This window comes from Cydia pomonella, chromosome 9 (genome assembly GCF_033807575.1).
Source record: "Cydia pomonella isolate Wapato2018A chromosome 9, ilCydPomo1, whole genome shotgun sequence".
Classification (NCBI taxonomy): domain Eukaryota; kingdom Metazoa; phylum Arthropoda; class Insecta; order Lepidoptera; family Tortricidae; genus Cydia; species Cydia pomonella.
Genome location: NC_084711.1, coordinates 17,476,774 through 17,503,090, shown reverse-complemented (window position 1 = coordinate 17,503,090; position 26,317 = coordinate 17,476,774). Strand labels below are relative to the sequence as shown.

The 26,317-nt window shown below is 38.2% G+C and overlaps 1 protein-coding gene across 5 annotated transcripts in view; it reads right to left on the bottom strand.

Moving 5' to 3' along the window:
• Window positions 1-26,317, bottom strand: part of LOC133521549 (uncharacterized) — a 54,801-nt gene that overhangs the window by 9,382 nt on the left and 19,102 nt on the right. For 3 of the 5 annotated variants that reach the window (XR_009799913.1, XM_061856577.1, XM_061856580.1), the window contains exons 1-4: window positions 14,088-15,608; window positions 3,482-4,549; window positions 2,616-2,842; window positions 1,161-1,288 (exon numbers count right to left, since the gene is read on the bottom strand). Coding sequence is in view for 4 of the 5 variants with exons in the window: in XM_061856577.1 (XP_061712561.1) it covers window positions 1,161-1,288; window positions 2,616-2,842; window positions 3,482-4,549; window positions 14,088-14,107 (1,443 nt within the window). In the remaining variant the exon portion in view is untranslated. Of the gene's footprint in view, window positions 1-1,160; window positions 1,289-2,615; window positions 2,843-3,481; window positions 4,550-14,087; window positions 15,609-26,317 lie in introns of those variants that run through there. The other 2 variants (XM_061856578.1, XM_061856579.1) reach the window with 1 other exon arrangement.

Sequence of the window (26,317 nt, the reverse complement as noted above, 5' to 3'; positions counted from 1 at the left end):
GTTTATTTTATTTGAACTTTGCTGTTTGTTAAAGCATAATCAAATTGTTTATTATGACGCTCGCACCAGTCACGCTACACTGCGAAAAACGTAAATAAACAAAAATTAAAACCTTGACCGTTTGTTTCGATAGGCTAAATTGATCGATGTACCTAGCATTTCCATCTTGAAAGATCGATATCACCAGTTACGACCACAATTTATAAACGTTCTTCAACTTAGCTCCAATGATATACGAAGCTTAGATTTGTTGAACTGAGAACTGCGATAAAGTCACTCAAACGGCTGCAGTTCCTGGGTGCAAGTCAGCCGTGACGCTAAAGCTAGCGCGACATTTGCGTACGGACCGGGCTGGTAGAAAGTCGCGGAAGTGTCCAAATGCAAATGCAATAACTATTCCCGGCTAGCTTATTCCCGTGCCAAATCGAGCAAATTTTCAAGTGCAACTTATGATGTAACTGCTTTAGGGATAATTTAATATATTAAATATCGTGAAATTATTTTGCATTCGGTTAATGGAATTGAGTATAATTTTCCTGATAAATAATTATCCTGAAAACAATGGATAAGGGCTAGTCTGACTACAAAAATGGTTTTATATTAACGATTATTACCGAAACAAGATACCTTTTGTCTAAAATATGTGCTTTCACTAACAAAAATAGTCTGTAAGCCCGCTATTATACCTTATCTCACGTAATCCACTGTCGTAAGACTGCTTATCACACTCCCGGACCATTAATTAAATTCATTTATCTTAATCCACTTCCTGCGGACGACTGACATTACTACCTGAAGTAGCATAAGTAACCAAAATGATTTTAACGATATTGTATGCACGTAAAAAGTAGTAGTATTTTACAAAGATGTTGGCGTCCTTAGTATGGCACTTAAGTGTTTTGCGACTTTTTTCCTGTCATATATGATGACACCTCGATGGCCTTAGTAATGATGGAGCCTTGATATAGCATTTGACACAAAACCCTAGCAAAATTACAGTGAAAAGGTCCTACTACAATGAAACATAGAAAAAGTGTTTCGAGAGTTAAGTGAAAAGTTAAAAACGGATTGTATAGACTACTTATAATTTTTAAGGCACTCCTCTAGAACCTTAGCTACTTGTCCTTGCGGCTGGGTGGACAACAATTATATGAACTTACGTGATGTAGGCGGTCGCAGTGCTCGCGTAGCGCGTCGATGTCGCCGCGCTGCCGCGCCGCCAGCTCGCCCGCCGCGCGTAGCTGCTCTTCTAGAGCCCGTAGGCATCCCTCGGCACCCGCCCCGGCGCCTGGAAACACAATTCATTATAGCCAAAATTCATATATAAATTGACCAACAAAAGGAGGCCAATTCAAACTTACATTTTGACGTCATAATGATGTCATTCATTTCTTATTCGCCCGTGCACCTCGCTCGCTACATGTACGAACAATTATGAGCGAAATGCACGCGCGAATCATAGCTAAATAACATAATTTAGATTTAAATATCAAAACATATGTTCGACTTGGCCTCCAGGTTAGTCTAAGAAAGCCTAACTAACCTATTGTCACGTATTCGCATAAACAAGATCGAGTCAGCAATCAAAGTGCTCTCATATCTCATATCAATGTTTATTTACGCAAGTAGGTAGGTATAGCAATAAAACCTGTCTTGGTTATTTTGAAACACAATGTTGTCTATGTTTTATGGTTGAATTTCAATTTCGCTAAAAGACAGACCAGACAATTCTTGATAGAAAACACCAGTGACGCTTTACTTTGTAGGTATTACCTGATTAATAAAGTTAGAGTGAGTACTCTATCATTCTTCATTTGAATTTTTAGTGTCAAGGAACTTTCTATAGCCAATGTGTCCTTGACAATATCAAAACACGCACAAGGTTACCTTGACTAAATATTAAAAGGTTTTTCAAACTCGATGATGACTTAAATGATCACAATGTACACTCCATTTAAATTCGTTCACACAATAACGTTTAAATTATCAATAAATCTTTTGCTAGTTGGAGCACGGGCTTGTTATCAAGCATTACTCGTAGGTCGTAGGTATATTTTAAGTTGGATCTATGCACAGAAAGAATTTTTTCATGCTTTCTTTTCTACTAGACTAGAACATAAGCAACCAAATTTCCAGTCAAGCCTTGTAACAATTGCAAGATGACACGCAGGCCATTGTAGTCGCATGTGAGCCTTTCACTTAATCGGCGCCGAACGGTTTGGAAACAAATCGTGTCTAGATTTACGATCCTCGATGGCCTTTGGTTGGTCATGCAGATTGTTCTGACTTAAAACGGCTTAAGATAAAAATCAGGGCATTAATATAAACTGTGGCAAACAAATCGCACACTGTTTTCATCCAGCGGCAAAAATAGCTATCTGCACTGCTGATGCAGTTCGTTGTTGTTTGAGCACGTCTTTCTTAATCATCTAATTCCTGTGCCTACTATGCAATGTGCATGTCGAATTATAGTTTGTTTATGTTTATAGTATAACCAAAGAGAGCTCGAGCTCGGCGGCCAGCTGCGGCTTGACGTGCTGGCGGCGCTCACGCTCCTTACTAAAGGGAAGGATTTTTTATAGCAAGAAGATAAATCGCTGAGTCGTTGGACTCACCAGCCCCAGCAAGTTCCAGCAGCCGCTGCGAGTTCCTCTCCAGCTCCGCAATAGCGGCGAGTCGCGCGGCTCGCTCGGCGGCCAGCTGCGCCTCGGCGTGCTGTCGGCGCTCGCGCTCCTCCGCCGCCGCCGCCTCGGCCGCCGCCGCCGCCGCCGCCAGCCGCGTCGTCTCCGTGTCGCGCGCGCTCGCCTGCACGCCGCGGTGACACCGGGAGATCTCGCGGCTACTGCAATTTTATAGCATGTTACGATAAATTGTAGATTTTGACTAGAAAATAGACATTGGAAGGTGGGTCAAAAACCTTTCGAATAACGGGCGTCTTTCCTTTAGCCAAACATATTAACGATTTAGAGACATTTTGCTATAGTAATGCTTTCATCATATTTAAAATATTATCTAGTTTATAAGAAGTAGAAAGTTTGAATACTTATGCCAATAAAGGATACATCAAAAAAATTAAGACTATAGTTTATAGTATAGTAATATAGTATAGTACAGTTCATTTTTATGTTTTCCACAGAAAAAACGTATAACATACTAAAAAAAGTTTCATATCCGGATGTTTAGTTTCCGCAGTCAGTAGAAAATCAAGGAAAACGGACGATATTTAAATTATATTGGCAATGCTCTTTAATTGGCTCGTATTTGTGTTCCTGCACTGCCTCCTATGAATATCATAAAATAAGGACATTACAATTCAAGTTAATTAGTGAATATGAATAAGTAGATATGTTTCTAATGAATAGACTATTACGATACGATATGGTCGAACAGAAAAGTCATTATGTATTTATAAAGTCAAGTATTGTGGCAGTGTACATATTTATTAATGTCATCATAATTATATACAGCGTAAAGTTCTTACCATTCAATATTAGGCGTAATTCCGGCTAAAGCCGATTCTACGTCAGTTCCTAATAAAACAGTTTGGCAATTCTTCTCAGCGTAGATCCTCACGCGCGCCTTAGTCGTGGAGCGCGTGGAGACCGACCTCGTGATGGTAGGCCGCCTGGAAGTCGGTGGTGTGACCTCGTGTTTGGGGGAACCGTCCGGTTCGCCGTTTTCACGCCTCCTACGCGGCAACGTTCCATATTTGTCAGCGGCTACACGCGCCGCGGTAGAGTCCGTCGGGGTCGTCAGCCGCGGTCCGTTTGAAGGCCATCTCTTCTCCTCGCTAGGGGAGTTAGGCGTCCGGCATCGTGCTGTTGAAGTTTTCGTTGGTTTCGCTCGTAATGCGGGACTCTCACGGACGAGGTTCGGCAGTTCACCGGTTGGACGGATTCGCGGCTTCGGCGTGAGAGGCCGCGGTTTTTCGGGCGGAGTCGGTTTCTCTCTACTCCTGGCACGTTCTCTGGTTGCTAGGTTGGGGCCACGCGGTGCCGTGACGGGACGAGGAGTGGAGGCGCCGAGGGGTGAGCTCCGCTTCGGCTCGGTGACGGTGACGTTGACCCTGCGGCGGGGCCGCGGCGGCGCGCCAGCGACCGACGAGCTTTCTGAGCCGCAGCCTGACCCACATGAAACAACACTGGAAGCACAAGACCGGGAGCCACCGCCGCTGCTAAGTGCTCGGCCACATCCTTCGACACCGCTGTCGCTTCCAGCAGCGCCCAAGACTAACTCATCACCAGCCGGTAGGCTGTCTAAATCACCTAACGAACGAGCATCATCATTAACTTCGCACGGCTCCTGATCCACTAACGATTCTGTCGTCACATTTTTATTGCAGTCGTCTACGGAATCCAAACCGACCCCGCTCTCATCATTAGTGAGAGTAATAGCACTGCCGCTGGTAGCGAGCCCGTCGCTGCCGGTCGACACCTCGCGCTGGCCGGGGCTCTCTTCATTGGTCTGAACCTCGACCAAGGGCGGATCTTGGTCCTCGACAGTGCTTGTTATACTGTCTTCTTCCATGCTTACCGCTAATTCACATGATCTGTAACAAAAAATAAGTAGGTTAATAAAGTATGAAGCCGAGTAATCAAGAGACAACGGAATTGTGCATTGTTTCAGCGCCCCGGGGGCGCGACAGAATGCTGTTTCGCGCCCCAGGGGACACTACCGCCTGCCATTGTCCCGCCAGTCGTTCGTGATCCAATCTAGCTGTAATTATGTTCAACTAGGCAAATCTAATTCAAATCATATATTGGTAGCAATTACAGTACAAGTCGATACAATTAAAATAAAATTCAATTAGGATTAACTGACTGCGTGAGTATTAAAATAATTTCGTGTACAGCTTACATAAATAAGAAATGGCTTATTGCATTTAGTTATTACCAGCCAATGACACTCGTGTCAACAAAGCACGTTTTATGGCTTCGTTTTGCAATATCATCACAGCCGTGAGATACTTGTTCCACTACACGTAATAACCTATAGAAACGTAACGAAACGACTTTTTATTTATATATCATCAGTCCATAGTATACTACTAGTATTGAAATACCGAAAATTCAAGTAACAGTAAATGGCGTTGTAAGGTCAAGTTTATTATCCATTTACCTAAATATTCCATAACAATACAAATGACTGCTTTTATTGAAATATGAGATACCACTCCCTCATCTCTCCCGTGGGCGTCGTGCTAGTACTAACGCTAAATAGGTCAATTTATATTATGCTTATTTACTTGAATAATACCGAACATTACTTATTACGTTTCTGTTAATTGTATTATCAGATATTTAGAGTTGAAATAGGAATTTTAGACGTTTTAAATTTAGCAGGAATTTCAAATGAGCGCAGTTTTACAACTTTTCTCATCTGCTTTATTATTCGGCGAAAATTATAATTTTCACATGCCCATCACCAAGTCAAGCACCTTTAACGGGCAATTGAACCAATCAATAATCCAAATAGTCAATAACAATAACATTCTTTATTGTCCGTAGAGCCGTAAAAAGATGGTTATTCTCTAGAATGTCAAGTGGTGAAACCAGTAACAATGAGCAAAACCTATCGACGTATTGCAGCGTTTCTCCGAGTGGAGCACAATGCAGCGTTCCCATGGCTGAAGGCTGCCCACAAGCGGCCTCGGATGCTATTCATATTTTACCTCAGCGATTTGCTATTTCACATTTAACGTACCGTGCGGCACACGGTTAACTCTTTCACAAATAAATAGGCAGAGAAACCTAAAGACATTTTTTGCAGTATTTCTGCCCTGACTTTTTGCAACAAGTTTTATTTTTCTTATCACCACTTGAATCATATGAACACCACAAAATGACACACTTGACGACTTTGTGCTATCGGCGTCTACATTTTATTCTTGATTAAGTAAATATCAGGCCGTTTAATCTGTAGATACCTATTGCGCACAAACCGATTACAACAATAACGACAGAAGAGCCCTCCCTCGTATTTGTATTATGATTGTGACAGCTAATCCTTGCAACTTTGTGATAAAGCGACGACTTCTAAATGACATTACCGTTAAGCGAAGTTAGACATGTTCAAATACATCGAATTGAGATAGAACATGCTAAGCTAGGGGGCCAGGTCATCGCACTACAAGAGCCGTAATACTGCCTATTCAAATATGAGCATCGTAATAGCATCACCCACTCTGAGGTCTACTATTCAATTCGTTATGGTTGCGAACGCCGGCGAGCCGTCTGCGCACCCACTCGGTATTAATCATATGGTTATTTTTACTAGCGATAGCGATACAACGTGGCTCTGTTGTTGCGGTCATTAATTTAACTTAGAAAGGCCACGGCGAAGGTCTCAAGCTGACGCCGCCGGTCACGCTTTATGTAGAAACTCATCAAGAATAGTTGACACTTTCGGAAAATTATACGCCGCGTTGAAATATCTCTAGAAAGGCATCCCCGGAGCATGCCGGCGATGGAGGAGAAAATTGCTCGCGTTAATGAAAAAAATGCCACCAAAAGGTTTAATTACCGTCTATAAGTTGACTCTCAAGCTAACTAACCATAACGCAAACTTTCGAAGCAATACGAATAGAGTGGCACCGCCACAATAAATAGATATATGCGTTACCACAGTATCATTGTGGTTTACCTGATAGATATTTCAATATTTTATTACCTGCTTTCGTCTGATCCGGTAACTTATGCAGAATGCCACTGCGATTTCTACCACAACTTTCTTGGAGAAACAAACTACATTGGGCATTCAAAGTAAGTCGTTTTTTATCTACTTAGTATTCTATAAAGCTGAATTACTAAAATATTCCCGACATGTTTTGTTTTCGAGTTGAGAATCTGAAGTAAACACGGTTGGTTAACATGAAACTGATTTTTGTACATTAGGCACTGACCTAAAATATATACATTAAATACATACGTAATATAATTTATTATATCACTAATAACCGAGTCAATTTATTTAGTGTTGTTTAAATCATCGTAATCTAATCGAAATGGACACACAGCTTTATCAATGCCGGTGGCTACATTACAAATAACAAAAGAAAGTTACCTACTGGGCACATTTGCAACACATACTCCTTCAAGCACTTGGCGAGTTTCCATCTGTCGCCATTGGTCTTCAAGTTAAAGCCAAACTATTGCAGCACGCATCTAGGTTAATGTACAATTGCTAACATCATATAAATAAAACAACGAATTGCATCTAAACGCCATTCGCATTCGTCACAGGCATTAGATAAAGTTACACAACTCGCGTTATGTTCTAGATTAGGTACATTTTACTTAACTCACAGGCGTGTTTTGTTGTAGCTTCCATAAACTACATTTAACTATAATGAGAACAATATTTATTTTTACGAAGCTAAATATTTATCTTTCCCTTTCCAGATGAAGGTCGAGGCTTGAGACCTACGTGGAAAAAAATAACCTCAGAGTTGTGGTGTTCCTGTGTTGTTTAAAACAAGAAACTCGAAGAATGAATAGGATTTGCGTTATGTTGCAAAAAGCAACATTTTTTTTGTATCAAACCTCCCAGATTATATGTGTAAATGCAAATCTAAAGGCGGGATTCCACAGTTTAGGTACAAGCATTTTTGTTTCGAATATCCTTTTTCCGCCTGTACGAATATATAGTAAAGAAACCGCTGAATTTAATTTGTTTTATTATTTCCTGTCAGTTCGGTCATGTCCTTGTTTATTCCAAAATTATTTGTTCACTGTTTGTAAGTAGAGATAAAAATAATATGCGTGAATGCGTATGACGTTATAATAAAAAAAAATGCCGCAATCTAAACCCATCTTAATACAAGATACAGACGAATAGACATTTTAGTTTGATGAGTATTCGTCTAACATAATTGCACACACAAAATAAGTACAATACCTTTAGTAGATGATGATATGAAACGTAATAGAGAAGATGCATTTTGTAAACAATAATTAAAATGTTCGTAGCGTGGTGGGACTATAATTTGGTTGGAATTTTAAAGTGAACAAAAACTCCATATTGCGCAGCAAGAAAATGATCACGAAGCGTCTACGCTCTTGCTTAAGCAGTAATCACTTAAAATGTAGAGGTACATAATATTGATAATGATCAACAAAACTTGTAAAAACTAGCCTGATTGATGGCAACAAAAACTAGCAACGATAACTTAAAAGATTTGAACATTTATTCCCCGAGTCGGAAGTGTCTGAACACTAACTGTTATCGGCATCACCAGATCGTAAAAAGTTCAGTGCACAAGTTTTTCTAAAGGCTGATCTCATAAACTGGGATTTATTACCAAGAAACATTCGTGCAATTAAATTGTCACGCTACAAGAAACAAGCTTTTATCAAAATGTAAGTCGCATGAAGTAGTTCCTATTCCTATGATACCTAAACAGAGCAAAAAAAGCGGCCAAGTGCGAGTCGGACTCGCGCATGAAGGGTTCCGTACCATTTAAGACGTATTAAAAAAAAATCTACTTGCTAGATCTTGTTCAACATTTTACCACTTTGGACACACATTTTACCACTTTGGAACTGTCTCTCGCGCAAACTATTCAGTTTAGAAAAAAATGATGTTAGGAACCTAAATATCATTTTTGAAGACCTATCCATAGATACCCCACACGTATGGGTTTGATGAAAAATTTTTTTTTTTAATTTATTGACGTATTAAAAAAAAACTATTCACTAGATCTCGTTCAAACCAATTTTCGGTGGAAGTTTGCATGGTAATGTATATCATATATTTTTTTTAGATTTTTCATTCTGTTATTTTAGAAGTTACAGGGGGGGGGGGACACACATTTTTTCACTTTGGAAGTGTCTCTCGCGCAAACTATTCAGTTTAGAAAAAAATGATATTACAAACCTAAATATCATTTTTGAAGACCTATCCATAGATACCCCACACGTATGGGTTTGATGAAAAAAAAAATTTTTCTAAATTTTTATGACGTATTAAAAAAAAACTACTTACTAGATCTCGTTCGAACCAATTTTCGGTGGAAGTTTGCATGGCAATGTATATCATATATTTTTTTTAGATTTTTCATTCTGTTATTTTAGAAGTTACGGGGGGGGGACACACTTTTTACCACTTTGGAAGTGTCTCTCGCGCAAACTTTTCAGTTTAGAAAAAAATGATATTAGAAACCTCAATATCATTTTTAAAGACCTATCCATAGATACCCCACACGTATGAGTTTGATGAAAAAAGATTTTTTGAGTTTCAGTTCTAAGTATGGGGAACCCCCAAAATTTATTGTTTTTTTTCTATTTTTGTGTGAACATCATAATGCGGTTCATAGAATACATCTACTTACCAAGTTTGAACAGTATAGCTTTTATAGTTTCGGAAAAAAGTGGCTGTGACAGAATCGGACAGACAGACGGACATGACGAATCTATAAGGGTTCCGTTTTTTGCCATTTGGCTACGGAACCCTAAAAAGAGAGATATTTCTTCTGCTCTTTTTACACGAATCTAAATCAAGCAAGGTCGATGTACCACATTCGAGTTCGACAGCCAGAGGACGAGTATTTTGGCAAATGTTATGTTTATCCAATCTGGCGAGTAAACAGAAGCTAAATACATTTCCTTAGCACTAACCAGCGGGGCCAAAGCCCGGTCAAATCAGAGAGCAATATAGATGGTTAACAGTCTAACACAAATCGACATGTTTACTCAGACATTTATTATAGTTTAGCGTCTTTTACTGCAGCACGAGTGCTTCTTACGAAATCGCTTAGTAAATTACTCTTGAGTATGTATTCACAACGTTTATTCTCATCGTTCGTTTTGAGGATCCTAATAAGGAAATTTTAATTATTCTACGGGTCTGTTCATAAAATATTTGGTATTATTTATTCTAAATCTGTCTGGTTGATTTACGGAAAATAATAAATACAAGAAAAAGGTCATTGACACCACTTGCGACTATACAAGTCGACTTAACTTTGTCGAACATTAAGAGCATTAAAATTTTGTCAGCGATGTTCAAAACAACAATGAAAAATAAAAAGTATGTTAACATTAAATGTTATTGGGCTAATATATAACAAGGCACATAGCTCATTGAGACATCCCCGAGGAGGCGGCACGCATAGCCAATAAAGCGAGGGTCGACCGTTATCGTGGCGTTGTCGCTCGATAAGTCAGAGCATTTTTTTTTTTAATAACGCAATAATTGTTTAACAACATCATCAATGTATCACCAGCATCACTTTGAACCTGTGCCCTCAGTCGTAAACTTGTCAAGAAACAAGTGATATTAGATTAGGCATTGTATTTTTAGTATGGGTGGGTACAGCGGTATGTCAACGCTCAATATTTGGTATTTGGATCAGTCTAATTTGGGATGGGAGAGCACCTTCAGCTTATAGACGGCTATAACAACGTTATTAGTAACTTTATTAGGTACTATATTTAGGCGTTAATTTCCTGGTAGTGCAATGAAGATTATCAAAGCTCGCGAAGAATCTCGACAACGATGGATTTAGTCTGGTCCGGGGTGCCAAAATGTTTGCTGACAGTACATTTATCCCTTAAACTACTCGTATTGTAAAGAGTTTGGAAGAACGTGCGATCACCTTTCGCGTTAAAACGTCCATAGGCTAGGGCGGCTAGGCCCGTTGACCACACGAGGGTTCATATACCATAGTGGCGTGTGGCATAAAAGACAGTTTTACCTGTTTAAATATGAACCTGTGGCCTTGTATTGTCAAGAAACAGGTGATATTACACTGCACTGTGTTATGTGTTATGTCCATGTTGTACGTGGCATGTGGAACCCCTTTCTGCCATTAGCCAGACAGGGCGGGACCGGATGAAGGGCTCGGTGCAATAGACTGAGTCAATTAAAACGGGGAATCGTGCTAAAACACGTAAGCATGTGTATGTCGCAAAAGGTCAATGCAATTTGCAATGGTGGATTAAGTAAATATTAAAGCAAGAAATATTACTTTGCTAATCCGCGAGAAAAAAACGTGTTAGTTACATCGACATACATTTATGTTTTCTATCGCTGGTATAATCTGGACAGTATTTGTACTTCAGCTGTCCACTTATACCTGGACATGTCAGACATGTGTATACGTTTCAATATACTTATATATTACATACGAGTATATTCCGTTTGTAGTAAATTCGTTGACAAGCCAACACATACTTAGTAACAAAAATGACTGAGCGATGAGTAATTAAAATGATAGACAGATTTACCAATATTTGTTCAATGACTGACAACCGGAATAGCAAATGACTGCCATCAGATCACAGAGATTATGGGCCCTACGACCTGTAGAATTTAAATAATTAGATTAAAATGTAAAAAGTAATGGTACGAGAAAGTTTTATGGTGAATGTTAGTATAATAATCGTATAAACCCGTTTAGCGATAAGCAAATTCGATAAAATTTATAAATATGTTATATAATACATATTCCTATTAACATTTAGTTACAAAACCGTATGGAAGACTTTCACTTAAACGTTGAACTATATTTTTGTGGTTGAAATGAAACTTAAGGTCAATCGGAACAAAAGGACAATTACTGTAAATAAATAAGTTTTTGGCAAAAATCACATTTTTGGTAAAGCTTTTATCGCTGACTTTCTTTCCACAGGCAACTAATACTCATCGAGACAATTATAACCACCCCAAACACAATTAGTTTGCGTTGTTTTTATCACATAATTCCCATGACCATCTCCTGTCTCCATCATCAGATCAGCTCCATGTTATCATCATATTGCATTGTCATTAGATTTACATACAGTATGTATCTCAACGTAAAGCAATTACTCAAACCCGTTAACGTTCAGTACCCCTAGTGTAAATTTATTCGATAGTGAAACGTGACGAACGCGTTTGCGTTAAGTCTCATTTTATATGGGTTTTTAAACAGCGCGCCAAGCGAGACGTTTTGGAAAGTCAAAAATCTCATACAAAATGACACTTAACGCAAACGCGTACGTCACGTTTCGCTGTCGAAAATATTTACACTAGGGGTACGGGTCATACTGAGCAACTTTTACTATGGGACTAACCCTTTAAGTAATTGCTGAATTGGAAATCGGGAAGTGGGCCAAATTCAGCTTCCAAGATTTCAGCCACACTAACATAGGTATGCCCTTGCCCTGTTAGTATGTTCATACATACTAACAGGGCGTTAAATAAAAGCTAGTAAAAAAAGTAATTAGTAAGTATACAAATTAATATGAAACACTAAATATCTCTATTTTGGCAGAATGTAAAATGTTGATCCATTCTTATATGCCAAATGCCAACTATCCAATATTTTGGAAACCGTCGCGAGCGCGGACTTCTGGGCGCAGGGTGTGATCCGTGGGAATCTACCGAATCTTACACCAAAACATGTGACCCCGCAACAGAAAACTGCGTCGCGAAAATGTTTTTTTTAGTATTTAAGTATTTTATTATTGTATATATGTTAGTTTATAAAGTAAGGGCCTTAGTTGCCTGAAAATAAATGATATTGGTTTGATTTGATTTAATCGAACTCATGAATCGTGATAATGAAAAGATATTGACGCTTGAGTGAAATTGATTATAAAAAACAGGACAAGTGCGAATCGGACTCGTCCACCGAGGATTCCGTACTTTTTAGTATTTGTTGTTATAGCGGCATCTGAAATATATCATCTGTGAAAGCTATCACGGTTCATGAGAATCATGAGATACAGCCTGGTGACAGACGGACAGACGGACGGACAGCGGAGTCTTAGTAATAGGGTCCCGTTTTACCCTTTGGGTACGGATCCCTAAAAATATTATTATTTATGCAAATAGATATAATCTAAAGCTTTTTTGCAGATCCATGCAGTTGTTATTTATTTACATGTGTAATGTAATCTCATGTGATTGATTTACTAGTCAGTAGACACATAATGGCCATTCCTCTTATTTTTCGTTTCATTATAATTAATCGTACTAAACAGCTGGACGAGAAACGACCGGCCCTATGCTTACGTCTCATAATTCACATCTCATATCACGCAACGCCCGTATGTTTGAAAAATTAGAGGCACACGCATGCCCTATATTATTTGCCAACCTCCCTCATAATAGGGAGTTTCGCTATCCCACGCCTTAATGGCTCTGCATTAACACAAATCGAATTTCGTAATAATGTCAGGATTATTAATGATTTCTTGGGCTATGCAAATAAATGGGCCATCGATTTTTCAGCTAAGTTGACGCCTTTTCACGAGGCGAAAGATTAGATAAATCAGACGATTCTCGAGTTTGCTTATTGAACGTGTTGTCACAGAAAACACGTTTATTATTTTGTCAAACAGTCTCCCCTACAATTAACACACCCTCGTTATGGCAATGGGAGATGGGAATGTTAAATTGCATTGATTTTTGGGAAACTGTTTGGGAAATGTAGGTACTGTTGTGTAGTGGTGACGAACATATTGTAAAGATTTTAAAGATATGGAGATAAAGTAGAAAAACTTTATGACTACAACATATTAATTGACATTACATTAATGTCTGTCTGTAATTTAACCCCTAACAATTAGGGCATCCTTTCGTCTCTAAAATAAGGTCCAGTTTGGGATTTTCATTTATAACAATATTTGTGCTGATATGAATAATAACATTTCAATAAAAATGTGCATAAAGGAGATCAATATAGATAAAATTAACGATAGTAGCACGATAGGATAATTATAGTGATATTAATTTGATAAAAGATAACCATATACGCAGGTAATAAACAACCGAGACATGGCGCCATTAGATACGAGTTATGGTAATATCTCACCTTCTCTTAATACTAATGGGAAAAAAATATATTAGTTATGCATTTTATACCGACAAATTTAGAGGACGTACCGGTTGATAGAGCTTCTGTTAATGTGTACACAAACGTTACAGGTGATCAAACATATGTAATTCCATAAAGTAAGTAGTTTTTCGAAGTTGCTCAACTAGGCACTGAACAATGCACTCCATCAAGGCCTTCAACTAGAATGATATAGTAAATACTTCCAATTACTTTGAATTCGTACATCCGTTTCAGTTTAAAATAAAAAGGGTTTAAAATGTATTACCTTCTCTTCCAGAAAAACATGAACAGAGTGTTGATCAGTAAACGTAATCCAATAAAACTTTCCAATAAGACACTTTCACGAATACGGTAATGTTTATAACTGCAGCTGATTATCTCATGAGCTACGATTTTGTACACACGCGTCGACGTGCAAGTCCGGCGCGGATGAAACTGTCTACTGAATGTACTAAATAAAAGACCGCTGCGCGCCGGGAGGGGCGCGCGTCACCATGTGTAGCTAACAACCTAACAATTTCACATGCTTCTGTACCCATTACAAATGCCATATAAACAGACAAAGTATAAATTGGAAATGTTATAGTCTTTTACTGGTTAATCAACCCCGCAGCTGCAGATGTCCAGAACAAAAAACATGACAAAAACTAGGCAGAATGTAGCAGAGGGCGCAAAGGCGAGCTGAACTTGATTATTGGTTCGACGAGTTTGAAAGATATTACAGGCAAGAAATTGAAATTATGTAATAAATATGAATATACGAACGACGTAGGTCCATATTTATTAAACTAGACTTTGTAGGGCCGCTAACGAGATCAGGAACGATATCATGAAATTGGATCTATAATGACCTGCAAATTGGCTATACGTTCTGCTTGGGAGATTCAATATCGCGTGCAATAACTGAAGGCTGATCGGACGCGCAGCCTCAGGATTTCATCTTCATTCATGATCTATCTGTATTCGCAATAAGAGATTTTCCGCTAGACGATTGATTTGCATATTAGATACTGGAAGTTATCACATTTTGTGGTTCGTTGAACAGAATAATGAGCAAATAAGTATCACAAACATCGCCTGTTAACACATCAATGCGTCGTCAATATGCTAAAAACATAGCAATTACGACAGTTTAAAAGTAATTGCTCTTCGGAAGTAAACCTGGCTCCAGGTAGAACCGGTAGCATTTAGATTTTATTTCCACCATTCAGGAAATCGTACTTAATAACAGGTTAAACAATTTTCTTAGATGTACTGGCTTATTTATGTTCAGTTATCAAATAAAACTGTTAGGCTATATATTTGTACAATAATACTAGAGAATAAAAAATTATGATAATGTAACTGACTTATTGTCGACTGCCAGCATATTTCGGATCGGCTTGACTCCTTGGCGCTGCGTGAGATGTGGCCTCGCTCTGCATTTTCTATCGCATGTACAACGGGGAGTGCTCCGAGGAATTGTTCGGATTAATCCCTGCCGCTTCTTTTCGCCATCGCCCTACGCGACATTTCCATCCCCACCACTTAAATGGTTGGCAGTCCTCAACTGTGCGTTTCTCCAGGAACTTTCTACCTCACACAACTAAACTGTGGAATGAACTGTCGCCTGCGGTATTTCCGGACCGATACGACCTTCAAACCTTCAAGAAAAGAGCGTACTCCCATCTTAAAGGCCGGCAACGCACTTGCAACCCCACTGGTGTTGCAGGTGTCCATGGGCGGCGGTAATCGCTTACCATCAGGTGATCCGTCTGCTCGTTTGCCTCCTCTACCATAAAAAAAAATTAAGTTGTACAGTCAGCGTCAAATACTTCGTAGCAGTCAAAGTGGCCAAATAGTTCGGTACACCATACTAAATATATGGTGTACCGAACTATTTGGCTACTTTGACTGCTACGAAGTATTTGACGCTGACTGTACCTTACGTAGAGAAGAGAAGAGCCTAATAATACTAGTGGCGTGGGAGTTTTCGCCAAGATTTAAATTTCAACTTGAATGCAATTGGTGCTAAGAGACATTCAGCCCAATTGTTTGGATATTTATGGCAGAGATTAACCCGAGGTGGATAGAAAGTTTGATAACTGTGTTATGGTGTGAAATGACGAATTTTCGCCTGCAATAAACGAGCTATTGTGGAAAACATGACGTTGGATAACTGTTACGCCTATCGACTATAAAGACAAAAATGGTTGAACGAAGTTTCGACGGAATCGGATTAAATTTTCGCAGACAGTAATATCCTGTCCAGTATTGACAGATCCGGTCAGACGGGAAATTTCAGTTTATTTCGTATCTACCTATCATAGAATATATTCAATTTTATCTTAAAACTCTTATACTATACTATGGAAATATTTGCTTTGTAAGGTCAATCATACGCACTTAAACACCTAATCACATCTAGTTATCTCGTAGCGAAAGCAATGATTTGAATGCTTAAGTGCACCAAACAAGCGGAAAATCAGATAACAGACCGGGACAGCTGTCACTATTCTAATGACTTTCCAATTGTCTTTGGCCGAGCTTGACTCTACCTCTAGCACTCGGTTTCAAGTCGCAGCTTCAAGCATAATACTTGTATAACAAAAGTTTGAATGCACGATTTTTTTTTCTAAATGGATAAATGTTGTTGTTGTTCCAAGACATCCGAGAGGAGTAACAAGAACACTGCACTTCGTCTTAATCATGGTCAAAACTCTAATCTTAATTGTTTTACAAATCGTAAACATCTCGCCATATAAACAGGTACCTACTCGAGGCACTACCAAGGATTGCCAGCAGTTCTCCTTTAAGCTTCGAGTGCCGACCCAGAAAGCCGGCCTTGACCGGCGCAGCCATATGGCGCATGTGTTGATTCTCCAATCTGGATTGACGAGAATGCCGTAGAAGGAGCACTGCTCGTGACGATGCGATGCAGCCTTGCACGAAAGCCGTGGAAATGTACACATGGTCGACTTTGAAATAAATCTATGGGTTATATTATTAAGATGTGCTCTGCGGGGTCTATGGGGCGTTATATGTATAACGATTGTCATCTTAGCTACGGCCCCCGAGGCTTTGCCAGGGCTCAGTTTAGGAAGCATGAACAATTTATTGACACACGCAATACCTACTCGTTATTCTTTCCGACTTCAACAATAATGTGATTGCGGTTCTTGCAGATAGGAAACGTGTATTGATTAATGTACGTGCCATCTTTTTTTTTTATATAATAATAGTAGTTGATATAGCAACACCTTGCCTCCACACAATATGTATTTAGCGGTTTAATGAACAAAAAATAAATTTACCTAACCGATTATTTTGTCGCCTGCCAATGGTACCTAAACGTAATCTTTTCCCATTATATGAGGTAAGCAAACAAAACGATGGCCCTGTTAAACCTGAAAACATACGCTTGACGCAAGCTGGCGTTATTAAGCTGATATTACAAAACTAATTATAAGAATGAACCATACATAATTAATTCTACACATCTGTGTCAATGGAGCATCTTTTCCAGTAACTTGACGCAGTATTTTAAGAGCCTACATTTTAAAAATAAATTACGGTTAGTTAAATAGGCTATGTTTTTGTTTTTATACCATTACTATACAAAATTGTTATAAAAATAATTACTTACACTTACGCCTTAGGCCAATTATTTATTAGTAGGTATCTTTATTCATTTTTAGGGTTCCGTAGTCAACTAGGAACCCTTATAGTTTCGCCATGTCCGTCTGTCTGTCTGTCTGTCCGAGGCTTTGCTCCGTGGTCGTTAGTGCTAGAAAGCTGAAATTCGGCATGGATATATAAATCAAAAAGCCGACAAAGTCGTACAATAAAATCTAAAAATTCAATTTTTTTGAGGGTACCTCCCCTACACGTAAAGTGGGGGTAATTTTTTTTTTGCTTCAACCCTACAGTGTGGGGTATCGTAAGAAAGGTGTTTCAAAACTAATAGGGGTCTTCAACAAACATTTTTTCATAAAGTGTATATATTCGGAGATAATCGCTACGAAAGAAAAAAAAATGTCCCCCCCCCTCTAACTTTTGAACCATAGGTCCAAAAAATATGAAAAAAAAGCGTGGAAGTAAAGCTTAAGAAACACATTAAATGAAAACTATAGCGGACATGATCAGTTTAGCTGTTTTTGAGCTATCGCAAAAAGTTTCCCCTTCATAGTAAAAAGACTTAATTAGGTACTGATTATGCAAATTTGCCTATTTGTTTAACTCGCGTGAAAGGTACCGTTTCAATATTGGTTAACAATTTACTATACTTTAAGCTCCAGTTTAGCTTATTGTGACGGAAGAGTAACTACGGAACCCTACACTGAGCGTGGCCCGACATGCTCTTGGCCGGTTTTTCATTTTAGGTTAGGGATTGTTTATAATATGGAATAATATGGATATTAAAGTAAAAAAAAACAAAACGACATCGTGTTAGACAATATTGGTTTGATAATTAAACTACAAATGCATTTACAATCAATTACAAATTAACAGCCCATGAATCACTAGATCACTACTGTATTGTGTATGCAACCGTAACGTTTGTAAAGCACCTCTTACGCTTGCTTTATTTGTAATCGATATCATCTATAAGCGACATAACAAACAGACATATTCAGGCACTTCAAATATGATACCTATATATTTGATTTCAATATCCGTGCGTCGCAGTCAGACACATGTATTGAGCTATGATATTGAACTGTTGTCATATTATAAGAGTCCGAATATGCTTTATAGATGCCGTTTGCGTCCAGTGAGATTGCATCCGCATCATTGGCTGACCTGACCTGGTCATGCCTCGGTCGGCTGTCCATTGGCATTGCAATCAGATCCTCAGAGCACGCGGCCGGAACGAACCACGGGTATCGTTTTCCATGAACACCAGAGAAACTATAATCTATGGCGGTTTACATGAGAATCACCCACATTCATTGATCCACGAATATCTTGAATGCCGCTCTCGTATGTACAGAACGAAGCGTCCCTTCTCTTCTGTTGCGTACTAACAAGCTTGATAATAGAGTACTAGAATTACCAAACAATGGGAAGCAGTTCAAATTACGAAGTAACCCTTTTGATTAGTTGAATAAGAGTCGCAAGTGTTTTCCAACATGTGAAACAACTTACGCAAGTAAGTCACTTCTGGTTATTACAGGTAGTTAGTTATACGTAGTTATTATATACTCCAACCACCTCATAGTTTTAATAACTGTTGGAAAACGCCGGTATCACCTTTCAGCAATAAACGCTTGCAGGTGTTGAAATGAATTAGGTATTTACAGCATTGCGCCGTACCATCTAGTAGGTAGTTAATAGCCACATTTCACCTTAATAACATTGAGAGTTGAGAGTTATGACCACTTATGTTCTTACATAGCCCATTTTGATTGTAGTTAAACAAATACAAAAAATACATCGTACTTATAGACAAAATATTGTGCCAGACGACAAACCCCTAACATAAACACTGAACCTCATTAGGGAGCAAGAATTTTGCTCCTTTGGTTGTTAAGTATAATCATGGCTATCTTTAGTGTGTGATCCAGACTTTATAGAGGGGCTGGGTTTTGAGACTGTATGTGTCTAATTATATCTCCTCACTCGTCGCGTGCCTAGCGTTCCGTCGAGAGCCTGTGGAATTTCGTTTGCTAAAACTTGTTATCTTGTCTACTTTGTCAGCTAGGTCCCTTTACAGAGACATGCTCAATGAGCCGATATTTAAAAAAGTAAAAAACGTCAGAGTTAAGATGACTGTTTGTAGGTGTCAGCGCACTAATAATAAATCTTAAGTCTCAAATATGGAGAATAATCACCGATTATGTTGCTTGACTTGGGTAGGACCAAACTAAATTTTATTAGTTAAGTTTCATAGTTCAATAATAAGTAACGTTAATGAGTTCGCTTGTGGTTCGAATTGTGGTGCAACTGACCCTTACCAAACCCTTACTCGATTACAGATTTGATCGTCTAACATGTCCCAACGCAGGAACGTGCGTAGGAATACGAACAAATGACAGTGTTTTTGTGTATGTAGGTAATGATTTTTGCTTATTTGTGTTTATTAGTTTAGTGTAGAAGCTAAAATTAGATGAAAAGAATTCTTCTATTAATTTAACGGCCAAACGAAACTGGAGACGAATAAAATATGAAAATAATTATGTCAGTCGTCGGATCCGAGCGAGATTACATCGAAGTTTCCGACCGATATTTCATTTCGGCTTGTTTGGACTGGACTTGAAAAGTGTTCATTCAGCCAGTGCATTTCCGCATAGCTCTATCGAAAATAAAGTCCCGGTTAATAATGATTTATGGCCAGTGTTAACATTGCCACTATTTACTATAAGCCATACGATAAGACAGCATCCTTTGAGTTTTATTACAGGAATGGTCGGTCTGCCGTTATTTCCGTTCTTTAGCTTTAGAAACCGTAAACACGGTTCTATATAAATATAGGTGCTTTCCTCAGGTTATTGCCATTCTATCTAAGCCTAACAATTACCATGCACTAACATAAAATCACAAATTATTCTCTATAGTATTGTATGTTAACAGAATCAAGTTTATAAATGCAAAGTTTTCAGTCAACAGGTACTTTGTTAATCGCAATTTACAGATGCTCTTAATCCTTCTATATTTATCAATGTCCACATAAATATCGGAAATAAAAACACAATGCACAGGATGATGAGAGGTGAAGGCCGGTCTCCCAGAGCGCACTAGCGATGGACGGCAACCGCACGACTCGCTAAATAAGCAACTTCCGCAGCGACACTTGAATAACTCACGATACATTTCGTCTCGCATTTAACAACTATTCTAATATAACTAGACCTTCAGATCCGCACACACTAGACGTTTTAAAGACCATACTTATATTGGTTTCGCCATCCCATTAGCGTAAGCAAAAATCAGTGGCACCGACCATTTCGCTTTTCAGTTAAGTACATACATATTTACTTTTGCTACTTAATAACATGTAGGTGCTCTTACGTCGTGACACATGATCGATGCATGTTTTTGAACTCTGTAAAATAGCGCTTAATGGTTCTAAAGTGAAAAGAACCTATGATTTTAGTTAATTTTAAAATAACACGTTCTATAGTTCGTTTTTTTAGCATTAGTAAAAAGGTAAACAATCTTGACGTGTCTTTTTATAAAATTATTATTACAATACAATACAATACAAATACTCTTTATTGCACACCTCAATACAGAAACAGTACAAATAATACAACACATAAAGAAGAGGTAAACAACAGGCGGCCTTATCGCTAAAAAGCGATCTCTTCCAGACAACCTTTAAATACTTATTAAGAATTAGTTTATATTACTTATGAAAGCATAATAATGTAAAATATAATCTGTGATTTATTTTCTGTCAAGATCTCTTACCTTCTTTTGAAAAAAAAAACAACTAGGATAGGCTCGATATGGGATTCAACTGACCATAATTATGGATACTGGCCACATATTTATCGATAAAACATGTAAGTACTTACATGTTTTATCGATAAATATGTGGTGTGGATAAAACATGTAAGTACTTCCAGTTATTTATGGTGTAAAAACGTTAGAACTTTTAATAATATTACTTGTAATAACAGGAAAACAGGAAACGGCTGTACTGATAAAATAATGACTACGTAATCAAAATTTAACGAATCAACTTTAGCAGTTTCAATACAGATTAAAACCAAAACTAAAATCAGCACACAGTTCAGTTCAGGTAAGTTAGTGTACAGTTAGTTTAGACGACGAAATAATTTATTAGATAAAAAATGCATGAAATAAATCTTATTAAAATGAGCTAAAAAACGCTTTTCTGGCCTCATAAAGTGGAGGGTTTCGTACGTCTTCATACAGTCTCGTGTGAAAATATCGACACGAAAAATGTGGCAATAATATGTATACACTACCTTAATTTATGGGCAATAAAGTCGTGTATACATATTTTTGGCACTTTTTTCGTACCGATATTTTCAGACGTGACCGTACAACACCGCTGAAATACGGAAAGGTAGAAGGTTTTTTTTAGAATATAGGACGCAACCAGCAGACGAATCGCCTGGTTATTGGTTAGTACCCTTCAGATATACCCTATATTTGAGCTCCGTCGGAAACTATAGGTTTCTCATATATTAGGAGGCTTAATGATCGTCTGGGATGTTTATGTGTAGGCATGTTGACTGATTTTCATTACGCGAACCAATTGTAAAATTATTTGAATCCCTGCAAAGGTATAAATTCTACATATTCAAGTTTTTAATTTACCGGTTACACGTTATAAGCTTGTTTTAAATTTCCTCGCCCCCAGGGCCGCGGCCGTCAGCTGTGTCAAGAGCACGTGTGTTTCTGTACACATTGCACGTGTTCAAAATATAACATGCACCGAACGCTGCCCCTATTTGTCGCTGTATTCTTCAGCAGTGGAATAAATAAATTAGGACTGTTTTGTTTTCTGACAATTCCATATTACTTCCGGGCAAGTATATACTCAGTAAGTTCGGAAATTATGATCTAAACAGCAGATTGGAGAGCAATATGGGTCATGAAATTTAGAGAGACGCGGATGGAACGAATCGTGAATGGAAGGAACCATAGAAAATTAAAATGCCGTTGATATTTTTTATTGGCCTTGCCCACGTTGAAATACGTATACCTACCGTAGTTCGTCTACCAAATAGTAATCATTCATCGTTGATGGCTATGTTAGGCCTTTACGTTACAGTCACATGATTCTCTGTAGTTGAATAAGTAAATTAGGACAGTTTTGATCCGTTTTACCACCACATGCTTCACCAAAGCATATTAATAATATTAATATGCCAGCTCTGTCCAATTCGGAAGTCATGATGAAAGCAAAGCATTATATTCGTGAATCACTCCGTCGATAAGTATATTGAAACATTTATGGTAGTATAGACATTTTAAGGCAAGGCCCCTTCCTTCTAAGTTCGTTGCACCGTGATTGTTTTGCATTGTATCCAGACGACGACGACTGCATATTGATCGTACGCTCTTCTATTTTCACCGTGCAGTATGGCTGTATTTACCATAAGGTATCGTGTAATAGTCTAATTGGTCACTTAGAGGCAATTTGGAACGAAGGCGAGCTTTAATTCTTAACGTTCGTTAAGGGGATATGTGCGGTCGTTTTGTCCATAAAAAAACTCCGAAATCAAAGTTCCGTTATTGATTGGAAACTGAAACTAAATAGAATAATTTAATATTAGAGTTTTTGCTGTTATTGAGATATTATTAATATTTTATTGATAAATTCTACGTAAGGAATCAGTTAATTATTAGGGACGGTTAATTATACCTATTAAAAAAGTGACATAAAAGTGTAAAAAAACATTAAAAAAGCAAAACTATCCGATGCCAGCATTAATCGCGAAGCATCTGGTTGCCGTAACTGGTGACCGAAGAGCTGGCTACTTCCTCGCACAGCTTATCAGCATTGTGATACAACGAGCATTTTTGGTACAATACCTCAATTGCCTATTTTAAATGTTAACAAATTATTAATTTAGTTTAGTATTTATAACAGTTACTGTAACACCTCATCTATTCGCATTCAATTCTGGCAAAGAAATAGCCGAGAACAAAATAATTTTTTTTTGTATGGGCGGTGGTGATGAATTATTTATTTTAAGTTCTATTTTGGAGGACAACAGTCGACAATGGTACTTCAACTTGTAAGTTTCTGCCCGGCCGGAACATCAGTTCGCGATTCCCCTTAAATCGTCAATTTTCGTATTAGCCACCAGTCACCTTGGCTCGTTAAGTGTTACATCACCGCCGATCACGGTGATTGCCGGCCACGAGTTACGAGGACTGCATACAATGGACGAGCTAAAGGCACAAAACCGTCAACGTCCGGGAAAGTGGTGGAAGCGATTTCAATCGGCCCGGTCTCTATCAATCACATTACGGCGCACGAATCGCCTCTCTCCTAAAAGATAAAACGAACAATACTGAAATTTGGATCAGTTCTGAACAGTTTATCCCATCACTGGCACATATCTAAATATTTAGTATCTATAGATTTAAGACAAAAAAAAATCTAGAGCAATACATTTAACTCTTTAGTTAGTTAATTCTGATGGACATTTTCCGCAAATCGACAACCATTGTGGCTATTTTGCATGAATACGAGGTAACGCTACTCAAACCACCCTACTTCAGCTCCTCCACGAAACTTAGCAATGTCTTCAGGCTACTAACTGCCTCCTTTAGTGTGCATGGAGTCCCCAGGTATTTCATGGTTCATGTATTACTTCTGCCTGTTTACAGTCTAATAGAATGTATTTTGCTGTTTCCTCTTCTTCCATGCACGATCTGCACTTGGGCCTGTCTTTTATTTTTTTTATTTAACCCTTAATTCGACAACGTATAAAATACTGAATATAACATTTGAGTATTGACCCTCTGTGCATTTTTACCACTAATTAATACGACTATTGAGCGCCAAGGTTTGAATTTGAACTCACTCACTTCCCACCTTTCCCTTTTTTATATCGAATTAAAGGTAAGCGGGTCACTCTCAATAGTCTCAATTAGGGTCGACTACACATGTTGCGAACTGCTATTGTTGGCTGTTGCCATTTTGGGGTTTACTTCCAATAAACATCCGCGGACGTTAACCGACAAACACTATTTCCCATTCCCGTTTTTACATTCATGGTTGAAACGTTTCTGTATCAGGACTTCACCACAATTCTGTAATATACCTACTCTGTAATACTCGAACAAATGGATTTAGACATGCTCTTATGTGCGTGATCCAATTCCCATAAGTTCCTTACAAGAATAGAGCAATTTATTACATCTTAAGAGGAATTCCTAGTTGCGATTTTTCCATACAAACGCTCTCGACTGATTCCTCCCTGGATTTTTAACCTAGAGCAGTGATTTTTTCAAATAAGATCAATATCATCAATATCTGTGCCGCTATGTTTTGCTTTTTTGGATTATTTTATTTTGAAGAAAGATACAGCGCCTCGAAAATCGCAAAAACGGCTAAATTGAATTGGCTGTAAAAAAAGGCACAGTATACAAATATGACAAAAAATATCCAAAAAATCAAAACATAGCGGCATAGATTATTTCTTCCTCTTGCAATTTCCAAAATTTCATAATGATTAGTTGCGTTTTGGAGGAGGAAACAGTCGAGAGCGAAACCTCGATTTTTGAGTTTTTTGCGAGTGAATTTCGGTCCGAACTGCAGTTGTCCTTATCGCACGAATTGGAGGCGGAGACAGTTTCTAAATATACGTACACAGAAGGAATAGTGATGGGCATAACATCCTTATTAGGGATTGCAGAACCGGTACTGTTTTAAAGAACCGGGATTTCCCGGTACTTTCGGAACTGGTCTAATTATTTCATTATTTTAAATAAAACGACAGCATTTTGCGATTTGACCACCTTTCGTATTATAATTTAATAACCACATTTTCTTTTATTACGTAGTAGGCAATTTTTTTTTAGAAATATAGTATTTTACATTGCTCACACTTGATTTTTGAGTTTTTTGCGAGTGAATTTCGGTCCGAGCTGCAGTTGTCCTTATCGCACGAATTGGAGGCGGAGACAGTTTCTAAATATACGTACACAGAAGGAATAGTGATGGGCATAACATCCTTATTAGGGATTGCAGAACCGGTACTGTTTCAAAGAACCGGGATTTCCCGGTACTTTCGGAACTGGTCTAATTATTTCATTATTTTAAATAAAACGACAGCATTTTGCGATTTGACCACCTTTCGTATTATAATTTAATAATCACATTTTCTTTTATTACGTAGTAGGCAATTTTTTTTTTAGAAATATAGTATTTTACATTGCTCACACTTGTGCGTCACAAGTAAAAGATAACTACTTTGATGTTTGCCACTAGATAGCAAATTTAGTGAAATTACATTGACGAGGGGATTTATATATAAGTATCGCAGTCGTATTGTATAATCCACCGTATTACATTACGGCTAGCCGATATCAAAATAAGGGCCATTTTGAAATGCGGCGGTTCAACGATTAAGGTATGTTGGGTAAATACCGGATGTGGGTGAAGAACGTAGGACATTCATTTCCCCTCCTAATTTGGCTTTATATTTTAATGTAGGCAACATTGTGTAAGACGCCATTTCATTGCGCCTCGACTGTCAGTGTCCCCGCGTCGCTCAGGGAGTCGGGCTTGTGCTATGTGGAATCACAGAGAGCAAGGTAGGTAGGTAAATTTCGCGAATTCTTCCTTCTATCCGATCTTCGCTCTGTAATTTATTTTGCGTATTGTGATGAAACTGTGTTTGTTTTTGTAATTGTGTTAACAGACCTAGCACTGCTGTAGACCGATATCCGATCTTGACCCTTCCAGGAAAGATCGGACCAGAAACAATCAGATCTTTACCTATTTAAAAAACAGCAGTGATTATCAAACTTTAAATTTTCTTCAATTTACCTACTGACCTTAATTATCACATTTATTGTTTT